Genomic DNA, 19,071 nt, shown 5'->3' with positions numbered 1-19,071 from the left:
ACGTCACACCAGCTCTGATCTTGATAATGGACTTACTTCAGCGATTAATGGATTCCCTTCCCGATAGGTCATAACCAACTGAAGCCACTCATTGACGATTAGATATCATAAGGCTACGAAATTGCGAGAATATTGGTTGCTTCGTTTCACCTAAGATCCTAAATAGTTCCAGACATTTCCTATGGGATTAAGATATGGTGCTTTAGCGGGTAAGTGGGAGTGTAAAGGGTCCCTAAGTGTTCGTCAAACCAGAAACGTACACAATGTGTCCCAGTTTTGTTAGGGCTGTTTATGTGAAATTCCAAACTGCAGTGCAGTCTCGTCGCGAGCCGAGGTGTTACGATCCTTGAAGTTTCAAAAACAGCTGTGTCGAAAGTCAAAGCTGTCCTTGCTGCAGCAGGCTTCCCGGCTGCGGATGTATGTCTCCACTCGTCGGAAAATGGCAGTGGAGCCTTGAGGCAACAAGTGTTTTGACTCCTCCAGCGTTTGTGGATGAGAATTAGTTGAATTCGACCCGAATACCGAGAGGCAGTTTTCTGGTTGCTCCTCCGTGACTGCACCCCAGCCCACAAAAGCGGAGATTGTGCATGAGTTCTGTATCTCTACCTTATTCCCCAGATGAGGAGCCAGCCGACTTCTGGTTGTTTCTCATGTTGAAAGAACACCGTTATGATGCAATTAAGGACATCCAAGAAAATTCTACGGCAGTACTAAATGCAACTCCAAAAAAGGACTAGAGTGACTGTTTCAAAACACTGTTAAAACGATTTCAGCTGTGTTTGGTTCATGGGGGGAGACTATATTGAGTAAATGCAGTGATTTTATGAACATAACTTATTATTACTTTTCATAGCCATAGTCCTAACAGAACTGGGACACAATGTGTAAGTGCGCAGCCACGTGCGTCTTGGAAGACGGAAATGTCCATAGAATAAGGATTGTGAAGATACAGAAGAAAGGAGAAAACTTGGTGAACGAGAATGATGAAATAAGCATTCTAGGACAAACTGCCATAGGAACGTACTAGAGAAATCTCCTGATGAAGTTACAGTACGCTGTGAAGACAAATCGTCGAAGGAAGCTGTCCAAGTGCAGATTTTCCTCAAATACAACGGCTCAAATAATTCTACACAAGATGGAATTACACTTGCTGTTTCTTTGGGCTATCAAATGTTGCCTCATCCCTCGTATTCTCATGACATGGCACTTACTGACTTCTTCCTCTTTTCTCGGGTGAATAATCCATTGCTTTGCAGGCATTTACAAACTGTTTTTGAGCTGGAACATAGCTAGGGCTTCTAGGCCGTAAAATTTACTGCCGCAACAAAAAAAAATGGCTCTGAGCACTATGGGACTCAACATCTTAGGTCATAAGTCCCCTAGAACTTAGAACTACTTAAACGTAACTAACCTAAGGACATCACACACACCCATGCCCGAGGCAGGATTCGAACCTGCGACCGTAGCAGTCCCGCGGTTCCGGACTGCAGCGCCAGAACCGCTAGACCACCGCGGCCGGCTACTGCCGCAACAACCTCTGGTTATGTCCACTACCACTTTCAGTTTCTACGTGTCACGTCCGTGTTTTGAGCAATGGCGCATAGAACGAACACTTCTTGAAGTAAAATGTTAATTGAAAGGCTCATTAAAAGTGGCACAAGTGACAAAAATTAAAAACACATTTTTAAGTGGGATATGTTTTGACAGGTACATAAGAACTCGGGAGGAAAGCGATTCAGTTACAACCTTGATTGGTTCTGAGATCTATTGTCCAACAGTTTGCATTCTTTGAAGAAGAGAAAAAAGGTGGTACAAATACATCCTCTGTTACTACACATGGCACAAAATGGCAAACAACCGTGAACAGAGGACAGTTTGGTGCTGGATTATCTATGATATAATGCAAGGTAAGATATCTAATAGTCGTTTGTTTATGAATCAGTATTCCACGTTGCTTTTTTGTAATGCTGTATTGATTTGTTGTATGGAGTGATAAAGAAGCGATATTTTCATGAATAGTACCGTAAAATAAATGTTACACTCCAGTTTTAAAACAGCCTATTACTCTTAAGCTAATATAATATTAAAATAAAAAATAAATCGTTCTACATTCTATTGACGGAGCATTTCAGAGTATGGTTCTGACAACAAAATTAAATAAAACGGACGTATATGTCATAGAAAGAAAGAACGTGCGTGCGCGTCTTAAACCAAACTGATACGGGCGAATACGTTTCAAGCACAGATGAGTGATCTGATGAACCAGGTTTGTGTCGAATAACGTTGTATAACTATATTATGTTCGACTTTCACCAATTATGCCAGTGTAGTGATTGGTCATGGAACATTATACGTTTTTCACGCTGTGTTCGTAATGAAGGTGATAAATCACAAGGACAACGGACGAAGGAAAGACATACCAGGACATGGAGATGTAAGGAGAGAAAAAGATTACGAAGAAGTGGCCAGGAATATGAGGTACTTGGTGGTAAGATTAAGCAGAGAAGAACGAAAAAGCAGTTTACGCACAACTACAGGTATCAGTGCAGTAACATAAATGATGAAACGCGTAGGGAGATCTTCCGTGAGTTCGGACTTTGGGTTCTTGGGAACTGCAAAATACATTTATAGTGTCTAGAGCGACTTCGAAGACTCCGTTACGACGTAAGAAAACTGCGATTTCGTTCAAGAAGACAACAAAGCAGATCCGTGTAAGGGGACAGAGGGTGTGTAAAGACTTCTTAAAAACGCTCGATATTTGAAATGGACGGTTTACCAGGGCAACTATCTGCCTCTTTCCCCCCCCCCCCCCACCCACCCCACACCCCCCCCCCCCCCACACTCCCCTCGTGTCTGAGACCTTTGTGGAGTCCTATCTCGTTAGTCCTGTGTAGTACCCACACATCTAAGATATATTCTAAAACGGGCCGCACAAGTGTATTGTAAGCAGTCTCATTTGCTGGCTGTTTGCTCTCTATTCTATAAATGTACCAGTCTGCAACTTGCTTTGCCGACGATGAGCCCGTTTGATCATTTCATTTTTTATCCCTACAAATTGTTACACTCGGGTATTTTTATGAGTTGAGGTGGAGTGGCCGAGCGGTTCTAGGCGCTACAGTCTGGAACCGCGCGACCACTACGGCCGCAGGTTCGAATCCTGCCTCGTGCATGGATGTGTGTGATGTCCTTAGGTTAGTTAGGTTTAAGTAGTTCTAAGTTCTAGGGGACTGATGACCTCAGAGGTTAAGTCCCATAGTGCTCAGAGCCATTTGAATCATCTACTAGGAAGAAAGCATAGCAGCAAACCCAAACTAATTAAAACCTGTGCTCGATAATGACAAATTAGAGGTAAGTACATTCAGATCTACTCGATCTTACTACAGCCCTGTGAATCTGAATAAGTACAAAAGTGGTCCCTGTGCGAAAATCCATAAACTATGTGAAATAAATTTCTTACCTTGTATTGGCATGGTCTTGGATAACACGTTGTTCTTCTCTCAGAACTACTGAAATAACTACAGTTGCAAAAGCCAAAATGCAAGATATTTGACTGAGACACATTTAGAATTTGTTTAAATAAAAATGGTATGGAATTGGGAGATGGAACATGACTGAGGAGAATAACTGTAATATCTTACTTGAAGATCTTACTATATGATGAAACTGACTTGCAGTTGTTAAGCCATATCATAAAAATTACATTTACACACAGAAATGATCTTTTCAAAAAATACATTTAAAAAACTGGGGCTACATACAAAGTTGGTCTCCTTCAAATTCGTTCAACAGCAAAAGCGCATAAATACACGAATATTGATTACCTTATTGTAGATCGATGAAACAATATCCAGAAAGATTCTTCATCAAAATTTCACAATAATATTTGCAGCATTTTCTTAATTAATTTTACTTCAATTCTTATTTCTTCCACAAATCATTAATACACAACACCGAAATTATTATACCGCCCACTCTGGAGCATCGCAACAGACACTGTCAGCCTCTGGCGCGCTACTACTGATCTTCCTGAACAACAACTGCCTACTACTGCGCAACCTAAGCTCTTTGTTACACATACTCTGCCTCAGTGATAGCTGCCTCGCAGCGTTCTTTCACACATACATCTTTGTAATCGATATATCTCTTATGCTCTTGGTTAACACGTTAAAATTTACAATTTTCATTATATGTACCTATTTCAACTGAGGGAAAAAACATGGAGTCCCACAGGGTTCAATTTTAGGTCCACTCCTATCCCTCACATGTGTGAATGGCCTTCCACTAACCATTCAATAAGCAAGATTGGTACGTTTTGCAGACAATACTAGTTTCATAATAAATACCATTAGAGAGAAAGCAACAGCAGAGCTACTAAATGGTATTTTCCAAAGAATTATTAAGTGGTTCTCTGAAAATGTACTCTCCCTGAATTTTGAAAAAACCACGCTACATTCAGCTCTGTACAACAAATAGTCATACAAACAGTTGATGTAGCGCATGAGCATGAGTCAGTAAAAAGGGAGAACAAATTGTTTGGTGTTCATATTGACGAAAACTTGAACTGGAAGCCGGCCGCGGTGGCCGTGCGGTTCTAGGCGCTACAGTCCGGAACCGCAGGACTGCTACGGTCGCAGGTTCGAATCCTGCCTCGGGCATGGATGTGTGTGGTGTCCTTAGGTTAGTTAGGTTTCAGTAGTTCTAAGTTCTAGGGGACTGATGACCTAAGCTGTTAAGTCCCATAGTGCTCAGAGCCATTTGAACCATTTTTTTTTAACTGGAAGAAGCTAATTACTGAGCTTCTCAAACAGGTAAATTCAGCTACTTTTGCTCTTCGAATAACTGCTAATCTTGGAAACAAACATATTGACCTCCTGACATGCATCCATTCAACAATGTCTTACGGAATAATTTTCTGGGGTAAATTTAGAAAGAAAATATTGATGCACAAAAGCGAGCAGTAAGAATAATATGTGATGTTCACCCATGGACTTCATGTAGGTTCATAGAAGAAACTGATAATTTGAAGAGGAATTAAAATGTAACTTATTCTCAGCTGTCTATAAATTTCCTCATCGTTACAGTTAATTTCAAAAATGAAAAGGAAGAAGTTCATGTTTCTCGCAGTGAACTGTAATTTTTCGCAGAAATTAGAACATACACCACTGCACACGATCACCACGCTTTTACCATTAATGAATGTTATTGCTAAGAAATTTTCGTAATACATAATTGCACTACGTAAATAACGAGCATGAAGTTGGTGGGTTCTCACTTTCAAAGAAAGAAAGGGCAAGATTGGTTTCTAAAATTGCAATGAATGTACCAGTTGATGATATAAATCGCTGCTTTATTTCGTGAGCTGAAGTGGCTGCAACAGTCATAACGATACTCCGTATTTATAATATTTTTGCGGTTTCAGAAGGATGTTATGGTAGCACTACATTTATTATTGTCGTGTGCAAAGCACATATAATTTTGTATCTGTAACTAGACAAAATGGCGTTACGTACACAGTCCTCAAGTGAATAAACAAATCTATTAAAACGAAGTCAGTAAACAGATGAAATCGTATGAGGGAAGATGTGACTTATCCAATAGTGCACAGCCAATAAATCCGTTTCAGTTTTTTAATACTTTTTTTATAGAATGCCGTGTTGTGCAGGCGGGCGTTGTGGTTGCTGGTCCTACGCTCCCATGCGTTTGTTTGACGTGGGTGTGATTCCCAGTGACTGACTGGACCGACCGCCACACATTTATGCTGTCATAATTATTTGGTGGCTCCTGAAGATGAGGTTTAAGCTTCGAAACCGGCCGTGAAATAAATTAAGAAAATTACTAGCAACTGAAGAGGCTTTTCATTCTAGACGTATGTTCACCTGATCAAATATTTTGTTTTTAATACTAACGAGGCTCTCACAGAAACTGGTATTTGCAGACCATTTCTCAAGATAACGTAATTTTGTTATGCCACACATTGCTTTCATGCTTGGAAATAATTAGGTATTGAAAACAACCACCAGTCACATTATTTCAGATAGATAAACTGCTGTTACAAGAAACGTTCCCCAGGTGGTGGCATTTATCAACAAGATGATGGTGTCAACTCTCAAGCAAGTCGTGAGACTGTAGGCTCACTGCGATGATATCTCTCTGCAAAGACAAGATGGATAACCATTACACGGTGGCTCAGCGCTCTCAGACTGGATACGACCACGAAAGTCGAGAGACGTACCCGACGGTCGAAACTGCGCATGGATATGACAGTGTGATGTAACTGAGAAATGATATCTAGGTGAATCTGGTGTTTCCCTTCCTTCCCTTACATGGCGCAGCAGACGTCATCTGTTTTCCTGAGGCTGTTACCCTCCAAATGCTTGCAGCTGAATTACTGTGTGATTCTGAGCGTAGACTCCACAACGGCCGTTGGATACAACATCTGCAATGGTAGGGTGAGTGGAACAAACGAACCACTCACGTGTCTCTTTCGCCACTCTCACTGTCGTAACCAAGAAACGCTTTCTCATTGGTCGTCCTTCACTCTGCAAGGTTACATTGGTATTTTAAAGCCTTGTGTGGTTCAGTATAGTACAAAATTTAGTAATCATTCTCTTTGGCTAAAATAGTTACTGTGTTATTTAGTGATACATCTAATACCATAATGTTTTACATAGTTCAAAAACAGGTCTCCGTTTGAATTTACCTCTGGATTCTTCACCAATGACACATCTTGTCTGATGGTAGTGACGCTCGCCCGATTATTTCATAGTTAACTACGTGGAAGCCTCAGAGGCGACCATCTTTCTAACCTTCAACAGTACTGTGTAATTATTGATAGCTCTCGAAATGAAAAAAATGTCAAAATACTGCACAATAGTTACAACTAACACCATCACCAAGTTTGTAACGTCTCAGTTACATCACTTTTCTTATTCAACTACATCTACACCCACATGACTACTCTTCATTTCACACTTAGGGGAGAGTGGGGTAAGACGGGATAGTTAATATATTTGGGGCCATAAACTCAACAATCATAGTCAGAAGATTTTGAAAAAAATATGGTGTTGTTGTACATTATTATATCTGAGAATGAAGTACAAACAAATTTGTTTTGACTTTTCAATTACAATATAAAACTGTCTTTGTAATACAGTGACAAGTTTCCATCTTGCCTCATCCAGTGGGGCAAGATGGGGTTACTAGTGGGGCATGATAGGGTCAGTCTTTGCACAGTGCACAAACATGAACTGCTTCATCGTTTTCATCTTCTTCTCCTGTACAGGAACAATGAGCCCATCTTTTGCATATAAAACACTGAATCCACCCTTCAGTAGACTGTGAGTACAAGTATCCACACTAAAGACGCTCAGTGTCAGAAGATTATGATGTAGAGGAACTTGTCTGCTTACGTTTTAAGTTGGTTTTGTTAATTTCTTTGTCTTGATTTTGTATTTTCTTCTTACTACTCGACTTCTTGAACAATACTTGGTTAGTGATGGTTGTATTTTTCTTAGTTTGAGCAAATCTCTTTGTTAAGTTTTTCCTAGCTTGTCCCATTTGTTTAATTTCTTTTTCTCTTTTCTAATTTATTTCTGCTTGTAAATCATTTTTGTAGGGTGATTCAGTCGAAACTGCTGGTTTACCATGCTTTCGGCTCTTCTTTTTTGAATGGCGGCCAGGGAACTGGTACAATGTCTTCTGTTCTTGGACATTTTGGAATGGTTACAGCCTTTCCAGCAGTTGTAGTAACATTAATTTGACTTGAAACAGGCTGAATATTTTCAATTGGAACAGCAAGTTCAAGTATTTCATATGCAGCATCAGCCTGGAGAATGTCGGAGGGAACAGCTGGAGTTGACATATCCGATTTAGCAGCAGGCTGATGTGGGCTGGAGACGCCAGAAGGTTGAGGTATGCCTAAATAGGCGGAAGCAGCAGGCTGAGGTGAGTTGAAAGCAGCAGAAAGCTGGTTGGTGTTTGTAGCCCCGTGGGTTGAGGGTTCATTATCTGTGACATCTGGCCTAGGCCTATCTGTAGTCTCAAATGGGGCATAATCATTGTCACTGAAAACGCCTTGTTTGGTAGGCCAAATTCCAGTTTTGTGAAATCCATTAATTGCTGTGGACATAGTTGCTGCCTTTACAAAAGCCCTTCCATATAGCTTAGATATTTGGAACAAAGAGACAACACGTCCTGGATTCGATCTGAGCCTGCATGAAACTTCCTGGTCATAAAAAACACCCAAAGGCTTCATGAAGCTTACATCGAGAGGCTGTAAGCGATGAGTGCAATGTGGTGGGAAGCACAACAACACTACGCCATTTTCCCTTGCAAAGTCAATAACATCCATGTTTTTGGTGTGGGTAAAATGTCCATTGAGAATCAGGAGAACTGGCCGCTCCTTAGTAGCTCGGCTCCAGTCAACAAATTTCTTAAACCATTGAAAAAAAATATCGGATTGCATGAAACCACTTGGGTGATATGCTGCCCAGGCTCCAGGAGGGCAGTCATTCATTAACTGATCGTTAGCTCGAACCCTTGGAAAAATAAAAGGAAGAGGCATATATGAACTAGCTGCATTGCAACATACTTCTATTGTTACAGTGTTGCCTCTTTCAGCAGAAGATAACACACCAACTTGTTTTCTACCTTTTAGAGACAGAATTTTTGACCTATGCTTTGGTACTACAGTTACTCCAGTCTCATCATAATTATAGATTCTGTCAGGGGTAAATTGATGTGTATCAGTAAGTCGAGTTAACAAACCAAAAAAATTTAGTTACGCTCGGTTTGTTGAATGCTGCAGCTTGTGCTGCACTTGTATGCTCTGGTTTTCTGAGGGTTATCTGAGGATGCCTGCGTCTGAAACCAATGAACCAATCTTTGCCAGCTACTTGTTTTTCTTGAGAAAATGTGTGCATTTTACACAACTTCTCTGCCCATTGAAAGGCAAGATTTCTGAGGTCATATACTGTCAGACCAAATAACCTTTCCTCCATTTTTAGTACGTATTCCACCAACATATTCTCTTCCTCTGGAGTAAAAAAGGTTTTAATTGTCCGTAGACTCTTGACCAAAATCGGAGTTATTTTATTTGAATACACACTCGATGACGCATTAAATATATTTTCCGATTTTTCTGTCTGATCACGAGGTACTCTAACTCTTCTTTCTAGAGTTGTTTGCGGAACACGAAAAGTGTCAGCTGCTCTTTTATATCACATTTCACCTGTGATAACGGCTTCAACAGCTGATTACATTGTTTCTGGAGAACATCCACCTCGATCAGTCTTCCTCTTGTATGTCCTTACCATCTTAGAAACCCTGTACAAACAAAAGACGAAATTGTAAAATCTTTGAGGTAAGTGGGGTAGTTCCCCACCATGCCCCATGGAATAAATCCCGTCTTGCCACACTGATAGATTGTGGAATATTTATCGCTAGTTTTAGGATAGGTTTCGACTAAAAGTATTTATAATATACGTAACATAACGTCCAAAAATAACAGTTTCCACCAATATATACAGTGCTTCAGTTAATGAATGTATTTTACCTTTATTCAGCACCAAACTTCAACTTCGTTAAGAAACTTTTCAGCAAAAACCGCGTCAGTCGAGGGAAACTAACAGTTCAGAATGGCTGCCGCTTACACGTATTCTTTTTCTCCATCCTTGCTAGCAGTATGAACGTTTTCCGCTAGATTGCAGCACTAACTGAGCCGTAAATCCAAGTTCCTCTTCTTAACCCACTTTCCCCTAAGTGCCTGGCAGAGGGTTAAGTGAACCACCTTCGGACTATTGGAACCGCGCGACCGCTAAGGTCGCAGGTTCGAATCCTGCCTCGGGCATGGATGTGTGTGATGTCCTTAGGTTAGTGAGGTTTAAGTAGTTCTAAGTCCTAGGGGACTGATGACCTCACATGTTAAGTCCCATAGTGCTCAGAGGCATTTGAACCACTGGAACCTTCGGACTATTTCCCTGCCGTTCCATCCTCGAACAGCGCGCGGAAAAAACGAACACTTAACTCTTTCCGGGTGAGCTCGGATTTCACTTACTGTATTACGATGGTCATTTTTCCTTATGAAGGTGGGCGTCAATAAAATATTTTCGCATTCGGAGGAGGAAGTTCATGACTGAAATTTCGTGAAAAGGTCTCGCTGTTGTTGTAACGATTTGCCACCTATCGGTGAATGCAGGCCAATCTCAAACAGTTTTTGAAGGAACATTGTGCAGAGAACTGTATGTAACGAACATATGGAGCCTGTTACAAACCTATAGCTAGGTCAATGAATTTCAAAGTTTATTGAATGATGGGAGAATGGCGGCAAAAGGGAAGAAAATCTTTTTATAAATCAATTAATGAAGATCTGTTTCAAGTAAAGAACGTCCGAGCCGTCGCGCAGCATCACTTTCTGGGGGATAGATTACCCAGAAGACCAAAGTACTCGTAGTTGCTCTGCAGGCAGGGAACAATTGTAGTACACTCATGCTCATAAATTAAGGGTAATTGCAGGATGTGGTGCCACACAACGTGGCACTACACAAAACTGGCACTAATACTATAGGCACATAGGGAACACAAAGGACACAGATCTGTAAGTCCACAGCATTGGTGATAAGTTGAGAAAACCGTCCCGAAACACATGTGCTACAAAACGCCACTGCTTCCTGCGCATGTACCCTGACATCAATATGGGATATGATCACCATCCACACTTATACAGGCCGCACAACGGTTTGGCATACTCTGGATCAGGTGGTCGAGCAGCTGCTGGGGTATAGCCTCCCATTCTTGCACCAGTGCCTGTCAGAGCTCCTGAAGTGTCGTAGGGGTTTGAAGACGTGCAGCGATACGTCGACCGAGAGCATCCCAGACGTGCTCGATGGGGTTTAGGTCTGGAGAACAGGCAGGCCACTCCATTCGCCCGACATCTTCTGTTTCAAGGTACTCCTCCATGTGAAAGGTCTCTGTTGGATTCCTTTCATGTTAATTTCTTAAATCTGTTATCATTTACGGCATAAATTCCACTTCTAAGTTTACTGTGGTGTTTCTGACTCTATCTGGGAGGAGGCTTAGCACTGGAACGTGTTACTTTTACACTTAAACAAGAACGATCTGTCACACTACTACACATTAAAACACAGTTTATGTGTAATTCATGTCACACAGTCTCATATGGAACCTACATGCGCTTTCTTTTGTATAGTGTATATGGTAAGATACTGTCATCCCCTTTCCCTTCTGTGTGAAAGGATGAATGAGCAAATATATTTCTAGTTGCATGCTTGATGGTAGCAGATCTCGCGACCGTCGCCCCTCGTAATTTAATATTATTATTATTATTATTAATTTTATTTTGATTGTTGCCGACTTACGTGGTGGGCCTTAATAAAAATGATATTTCATTCAATTTTGATTTACGATTAAATGCTTTTGTGAAGTTCTCCTTTTTAAAAATATTAATCTTCAGTATAAATTATTTGCTACGTTAATGAACGTTAGACTCACTGAATCTTAAAACATGAGCATGTAAGTTGAACAATAGAATAAACTTTTCATATTAATTTCCTCGGCTAGTCAGTTCACTTTAAAGCAAAAAATCTTTAGTTATTAATTACAATTGCGGCCCACACACGCGCGAGAGTATTTTTTCTTACCTCCGTTAACCATTGCATTGTAGTCGGAGTCCTGGCTCCGGCTCTCGGCTGTGGTACTGAAAATAAGAACCTTAAAACTACGTATTTTCTGCAACGTCGGGCGGCTGTGGAGAAAAATGTATATTATGTTAATAGCGGGCGAGTTTTTCGCTTCCGCTAAATTTTATAAGTTAATATCGCCACGTAATGGCGTCGTTGGCTGCATCGGCCGCTGCGATTGTTGAACTATAAATTACTCGGATGCAGGTTAATTCAAGTAAGGCGGACTTGAAATCGGGATCACCTCTTACAAATTAAAAGTGAACAATAATATTAAATGAATATATTATCTGCTTAATTAGTACAAATATGCTTACATTTGTCAGCACACGCAAGATGTCCGTCCATACGCAATCAAGACAAGAGAAGAAGTGGAGACGACTAAAAAATTAACAAATGAATTTGGTATATCAGTGTGTGGTAATTTCTTGACGGACAGGATTGCGCTACGACCGTAACTTCTTTGGGTGAAAATTAAATTGGTTGGTTGTGGTTAATTTCCTCTTGCATATGTTTCAACGTTCTTCGTGTGTTATGGGAATGTCGTCTCTTTAAATCATTTTGTTGTATTTCTTTGCACTCGAAACTTGCACAGAGAAATTATTATTTTACGGGTACATTATAATATATATATATATATTATTTAATTTTTAAATGCCTCTTTTTTATAAATACTGTTTTTTAAGTCTTTCCGTAATATAGCACTGGGGACGATATACAGGCAAGCCTGTCTGCTAGAGAACAGTAGGATCAGCGTCGGAACAGGTAGCTAAAGCAAAGAGGTTTCTATTCTTGGTATAGTCCTGTCCGTCCCTTGTCATGTTGGTATAGGAAGCTGCCTCTCTGGTCACTTCCGTTTGTATTTGTGAGGTACCCTCGGTAGGGGCTAACCCCAGTCTGTCCACGGCGAGCGTCTGAAGTGGTAAGATCTCCGGCTATGCGCGTCTCTGCTAAGTCCGTAGGACAATGGATTTCTGAAGTTCAGCCTAACTGGAAATTTTATCACCTTTGTTTCAGGTTTTGATCTAAAATATATTATGTTATCTTAAATTGCAACGCAGTGTAATTCGAGTGTGAAGTTCAGAATATCTTCCAGTAGTTGCTTAGTCACTACTTTGTAAGCAAAGTGGAACCACGTGTTGATGATCCATAACTCTAACTAAGATCATCAATCTTAAATGCGAATGTGCATGAGATTATAACGTCTCGTCTTGACAATATTTTTCAATATAGCAACTTCTCTCTATGGTCAACCCACGTGGAGTGTACTTTGTGAGACCAGTACCACGTGCTTATATAACTGTTTGACCCATCAAGCTAATAGTATGACGATAGTAACCAGTTCGAGGTTTTTCTTTTCGATGTAATTTATTTTAATTCTCAAAATTATTGTGGAGTTCCACTCTTTGTGTAAACCAAGTTGACAACGTGAAGCATGTGGTGTAATCTTCAAAGTAGCCCTCAGCTATTTTTTTTCGAGAAGATTTCACAGACAGTTAGTATGAATTTGGTATATCAGTGTGTGGTAATTTCATGACGGACAGGATTGCGCTATGACCGTAACTTCTTTGGGTGAAAATGGAATCGGTTGGTTGTGGTTAATTTCCTCTTGCATATGTTTCAACGTTCTTCGTGTGTTATTTATGAATGCAGTGTTGTATGCAGTCTCCCAATCTTGGCTCCATATTTGATGTGTTCCATAAGATTTAAATTATATATATATATCAATCACCGGTTGTCGTAAGATGACTATTAAAAGATTATAATTAATGTTAGTCTGGTTGCCAATTTGGTAAACTAGACTGGATACCTGGTGAAACATTTGCTCAGTAATGCAAGGATAACTTCCCCAGGTAGCTCACAGCTTTTAACCCGCTTTTATTACCTTGAATATCAGCACCGCTTTCAGAACAACTTAATGCGTCAACATTACACATGATAGCAGCTCAGTGGGGCCGTGCGTTATCATCCATCAGGAGGAAGGTGGGACCCACTGCACCCCTGAAAGGGCAGACATACTGGTGCAAAATGACGTCCTGATACACCTTACCTGTTACAGCTCCTCTGTAAAAGACATGCAGGGGTGTACGTGCACCAATCATAATCCCACCACACACCATCAAACCACGACCTCCATACAGGTCCCTTCAACGACATTAAGGGGTAGGTATCTGGATCCTGGTTCACGCCAGATGAAAACCCAGCGATAATCACTGTTCAGACTACACCTAGACCCGTCCGTGAACATAACCTGGGACCACTGTTCCAATGACCGTGTACTGTGTTTTTGACACCAGGCTTTACGGGCTCTTCTGTGACCAGGCGTCAGTGGAACGCACCTTGTAGGTCTCCCGGTGAATAAACCATGTCTGTTCAGTTGTCTGTAGACTGTGTGTCTGGAGACAACTGTTCCAGTGGCTACGGTAAGGTCCCGGGCAAGGCTACCTGCAGTACTCCGTGGCCGACTGGGGGCACTGATGGTCAGATATCGGTCTTCTTGTGCTGTTGTACACTGTGAACGTCCCATACCGTAGCACCTGGATACGTTTCCTGTCTGCTGGAATCGTTGCCATAATCTTGAGATCGCACTTTGTGGCACACGTAGGGCCCGTGCTACGACCAGCTGTGTTTGACCAACCTCCAGTCGCCCTAGTATTCTACCCCTCCTAACGTCATCAATATGTGTTCTTCGTGCCATTTTCAACACACAGTCACCATTAGCACGTCTGAAAATGTCTGCACACTTACTCGCTGCACAGAACTCTGACATGCACCAACACACCTCTGCATATATGGACTACTGCCAGCACCACCGTGCGACGACCGCAGGTCAAATGCACCGCATGGTCATACCCCGAGGTGGTTTAAGCCCGCAAACCGCCATCAGAGCGATGTTTCACCATGTATCAGCATTATCCTTAATTTATGAGCATGAGTGTAGAACAAGAGGCACGATACCCAGAACCAGCCGTTGTTTTCTGCACACTGAGTACTAAAAGTCTGCTTGTACAGCGACAGTCGCTGTTTTATATCCATTCTAGACTGACTAATTATCATTGCGCCAACTTCCTGCAAAACATTAAAAAATTTAATGTCAGTTAGGAGTTTACACATAAACCCTCATTCTGTAAAGATGTGTTAAACATCTTCAAACTGCCTATTACTTTAACTATGAATTAATGTGGTAAATATTGGACGTTAAGCACATTAGCGAGAAAAAGTGTAGGAAGGATTTGAATTTACGTTCAAAAGTTTGTTAGAAGTTACTAAGTGCTCTCATTCTCAAATGCTGGATTAATACAGTGTGGGTAATTTGCCCGCAATGAATCAGTGCTGTCTCAAGACGTATAGGGCCCACACAGTTCTAACTTCAATGCTTGCCTTGTTGTGTTAAATTAAATTTTTAAATTCGGTCAATATTTATATGAAGTACTGTAAATCAAATTTTGTTGCCCCTACAAGTCGTTAGACAGGCAACCTACATCTTGGACCGTGCACGATGAACCAAGAACGTTTAGCAATATATTGGACTGGTGCATAAGTTCATACTGCACTACTGGACATTAAAATTGCTACACCACGAAGATGACGTGCTGCAGACGCGACATTTTACCGACAGGAAGAAGATACTGTGATATGCAAATGATAAGCTTTTCAGAGCATTCACACAAGGTTGGCGCCGGTGGCGACACCTACAACGTGCTGACATGAGGAAAGTTTGCAACCGATTCCACATGCACAAACAGCAGTTGACCTGCGTTGCCTGGTAAAACGTTATTGTGATGCCTCGTGTAAGGAGGAGAATTGCGTACCATCACGTTTCCGACTTTGATCAAGTTCGGATTGTAGCCTATCGCGATTCCGGTTTATCGTATCGCGACATTGCTGCTCGCGTTGGTCGATATCCAGTGACTGTTAGCAGAATATGGAATCGGTGGGTTCAGGAGGGTAATACGGAACGCCGTGGTGGATCCCAACGGCCTCGTATCACTAGCAGTCGAGATGAAAGGCATCTTATCCGCATGGCTGTAACGGATCGTGCAGACACGTCTCGATCCCTAAGTCAACAGATGGAGACGTTTGCAAGACAATAACCACCTGCACGAACAGTTCGACGACGTTTGCAGCAGCATGGACTATCAGCTCGGAGACCATGGCTGCTGTTACCCTTGACGCTGTATCACAGACAGGAGCGTCTGCGATGGTGTACTCAACGACGCACCTGGGTGCACGAATGGCAAAACGTCATTTTTTCGTATGAATCCAGGTTCTGTTTACAGCATCATGATGGTCGCATCCGTGTTTGGCGACATCGCGGTGAATGCACATTGGAGCGTGTATTCGTCATCGCCATACTGGCGTATCACCCGGCGTGATGGTATGGGGTGCCATTGGTTACACGTCTCGGTCACCTCTTGTTCGCATTGACGGCACTTTGAACAGTGGACGTTACATTTCAGATGTGTTACGACCCGTGGCTCTACCCCTCATTCGATCCCTGCGAAACCCTACATTTCAGCAGGATAATGCACGACTACATGTTGCAGGTCCTGTACAGGCCTTTCTGGATACAGAAAATGTTCAACTGCTGCCCTGGCCAGCACGTTATACAGATCTCTCACCAACTGAAAACGTCTGGTCAATGATGGCCGAGCAACTGGCTCATCACAATACGCCAGTCACTACTCTCGATGAACTGTGGTATCGTGTTGAAGCTATATGGGCAGCTGTACCTGTACACGCCATCCAAGCTCTGTTTGACTCAATTCCCAGGCGTATCAAGGCCGTTATTACGGCCAGAGGTGGTTGTTCTGGGTACTGATTTCTCAGGATCTATGCTCCCAAATTGCGTGAAAATGTAATCACATGTCAGTTCTAGTATAATATATTTGTCCAATGAATACCTGTTTATCGTGTGCATTTCTTCTTGGTGTAGCAATTTTAATGGCCAGTAGTGTATGTATGCAATGGGGAAGCTTCAAAAATAGGGTGTATCCTCTAAGCCAAAATCACAAAAATCGGCGGGCGGCCGTAAGTACATCGCTGCTTGCTCGTCAGCAGTTGACTGGTGATCAACACCTGCCATTCCTATTTTGTATCGTTACTGGTGACGTGACACGGTATCTTTATGCCATCAAAAGCCGGCCGATGTAGCCGTGCGGTTCTGGGCGCTTCAGTCTGGAACCGCGTGACCACTACGGTCGCAGGTTCGAATCCTGCCTCGGGCATGGATGTGTGTGATGTCCTTAGGTTAGTTAGGTTTAAGTAGTTCTAAGTTCTAGGGGACTGATGACCTCCGATGTTAAGTTCCATAGTGCTCAGAGCCATTTGAACCATTTTTTTTTATGCCATCATAAGGAAAAGAAAGGAATGGCTCGCCCCAAACAAAGCAGCAACTACCCGTACAAAGACTCGCGCGCATTCACAAAAGATAATATTATGCATCTGGTGGAACAGCGACGGTGTGGTGTACTAGGAATTGCTTCCCCGAGGTGTAACCGTCACTGCTGACATTTATTATCAACAACTGCGACGTCTTGCAGACGCATTCCAGGAACGTCGACCAGGAAGACTGCGTGAAGTGATGCTACTCCACAATGATGCCCGTCCGCAGACTGCTAGACTGACAAAAAACGCTATACAGGAGTTGGGTTGGGAAGTGATTACGCACCCATATTTTCCACCTGAGCTTGCACTCTCTCGAACAACCTTCAGGAAACTTCTTTTCCGGATGAAAATACGCTCCGAATGGCCAATGGCTTAACGAGCTCTTCGCCTCAAAACCACGTTGTTTCAACAGTAGCGGAGTCGAAAAGTTACCCCAACGTCGGCAGACTATTGTAGATAGTGAAGAAGAGTGTGTTATTAATGGCTCAAGTCTCTGTTATGTGTATCTGTTGTGTTATTTATGGAAAAACGGTAAGAAAATTTATGCACCAACCTAACAGTTTAATGCATGGTGCCTGTACCACGTTTATGAGAACATAATTTGATGCATCAGTCGCTCTTTTTTTTTTATTTACCTAAGTATCATACATGAAAATGTGTTTGCTCTAAATTCAAACTGTATAGGAGTATTCAGTTTTGTACCACAGTGAGTGAAACTGCGAGAGTTGTTTGCTCTTTGTTTCATGACAGAGTATTATTTGAACATCAGTAGAGTGTTCAGGATGATTTACATACATAGAAGCATATTCTAGAGTTACACTCACTTTTCTTTCGATTGGAAAACTGATATTAACAGGGAATTTTTATTTTAGGCCCCTAACAGGGCTGGTTCACGTAAAATAGTCGTAATTTTTACTACAAGCTCAGGAAATGAAGGCTGAAGTACTTTCAAATAAACTAAGTACTTCATAAAAATAAATTAACCGCCACAAATTATATGGCTGGGGCTTGATTTTTTCAAGATGATTATTACAACTTTCTGACTACTCCTCGTAAATATGGACCCTACGCAGTTCGAAAATTAAGCTGCAAGAGTAAATTCTGCAAAATTGTTCAGATCCCATATCTCTGACAAGAAACAAGGGGTGCCATTAGGAAAGAGACATCAAGAAAGAGGAAGCTATCAGACATCATCCAACTGGGAACTAATTGCATGTGATGTCCCACTAGATTCCGCCTTAGGGCCCTCATGTTTTCTGTTGTATATCAATGATCTTTCATCTGTAAGATTACCAGATGCCAAGTTAGTTTTGTTTGCAGGAGATACAAACATTGCAGTAAATAGCAAATCAAGTATAATCTTAGAAATAATTGTTAATGAAATTTTTATGGACATTAATAGATAGATGGTTCCTAGCCAGTTATTTGTAACTAAACTATGTATTAAAAAAACACTATATGCATTATTTTTGACTGGAATACTCTCTTTCAAATTCTAAAGGTGGCAGGGGTAAAATACAGGGAGCGAAAGGCTATTTACAATTTGTACAGAAACCAGATGGCAGTTATAAGAGGCGAGGGACATGAAAGGGAAGCAGTGGTTGGGAAGGGAGTAAGACAGGATTGTAGCCTCTCCCCGATGATATTCAATCTGTATATTGAGCAAGCAGTAAAGGAAACAAAAGAAAAATTCGGAGTAGGTATTAAAATCCATGGAGAAGAAATAAAACCTTTGAGGTTCGCCGATGACATTGTAATTCTGTCAGAGACAGCAAAGGACTTGGACGAGCAGTTGAACGGAATGGATGGTGTCTTGAAGGGAGGATATAAGATGAACATCAACAAAAGCAAAACGAGGATAATGGAATGTAGTCGAATTAAGTCGGGTGATGTTGAGGGTATTAGATTAGGAATTGAGACACTTAAAGTAGTAAAGGAGTTTTGCTATTTGGAAAGCAAAATAACTGACGATGGTCGAAGTAGAGAG

At 41.5% G+C, this 19,071-nt stretch overlaps 1 protein-coding gene across 1 annotated transcript in view; it reads right to left on the bottom strand.

The window, feature by feature from the left end:
• The window catches only part of LOC126238883 (thioredoxin domain-containing protein 6-like), a 67,382-nt gene extending 59,254 nt beyond the window's left edge, over window positions 1-8,128 (bottom strand). The window contains exon 1 of the mRNA XM_049947822.1: window positions 7,644-8,128. Within this exon, the coding sequence (XP_049803779.1) occupies window positions 7,644-8,128 (485 nt within the window). The remainder of the gene's footprint in view (window positions 1-7,643) is intronic.
• Window positions 8,129-19,071: the final 10,943 nt, after the last annotated feature.

This window comes from Schistocerca nitens, chromosome 1 (assembly GCF_023898315.1).
Source record: "Schistocerca nitens isolate TAMUIC-IGC-003100 chromosome 1, iqSchNite1.1, whole genome shotgun sequence".
Classification (NCBI taxonomy): Eukaryota; Metazoa; Arthropoda; class Insecta; order Orthoptera; family Acrididae; genus Schistocerca; species Schistocerca nitens.
Note: the sequence above shows the minus strand (reverse complement) of the source record. Positions and strands in the feature narration are given on the sequence as shown.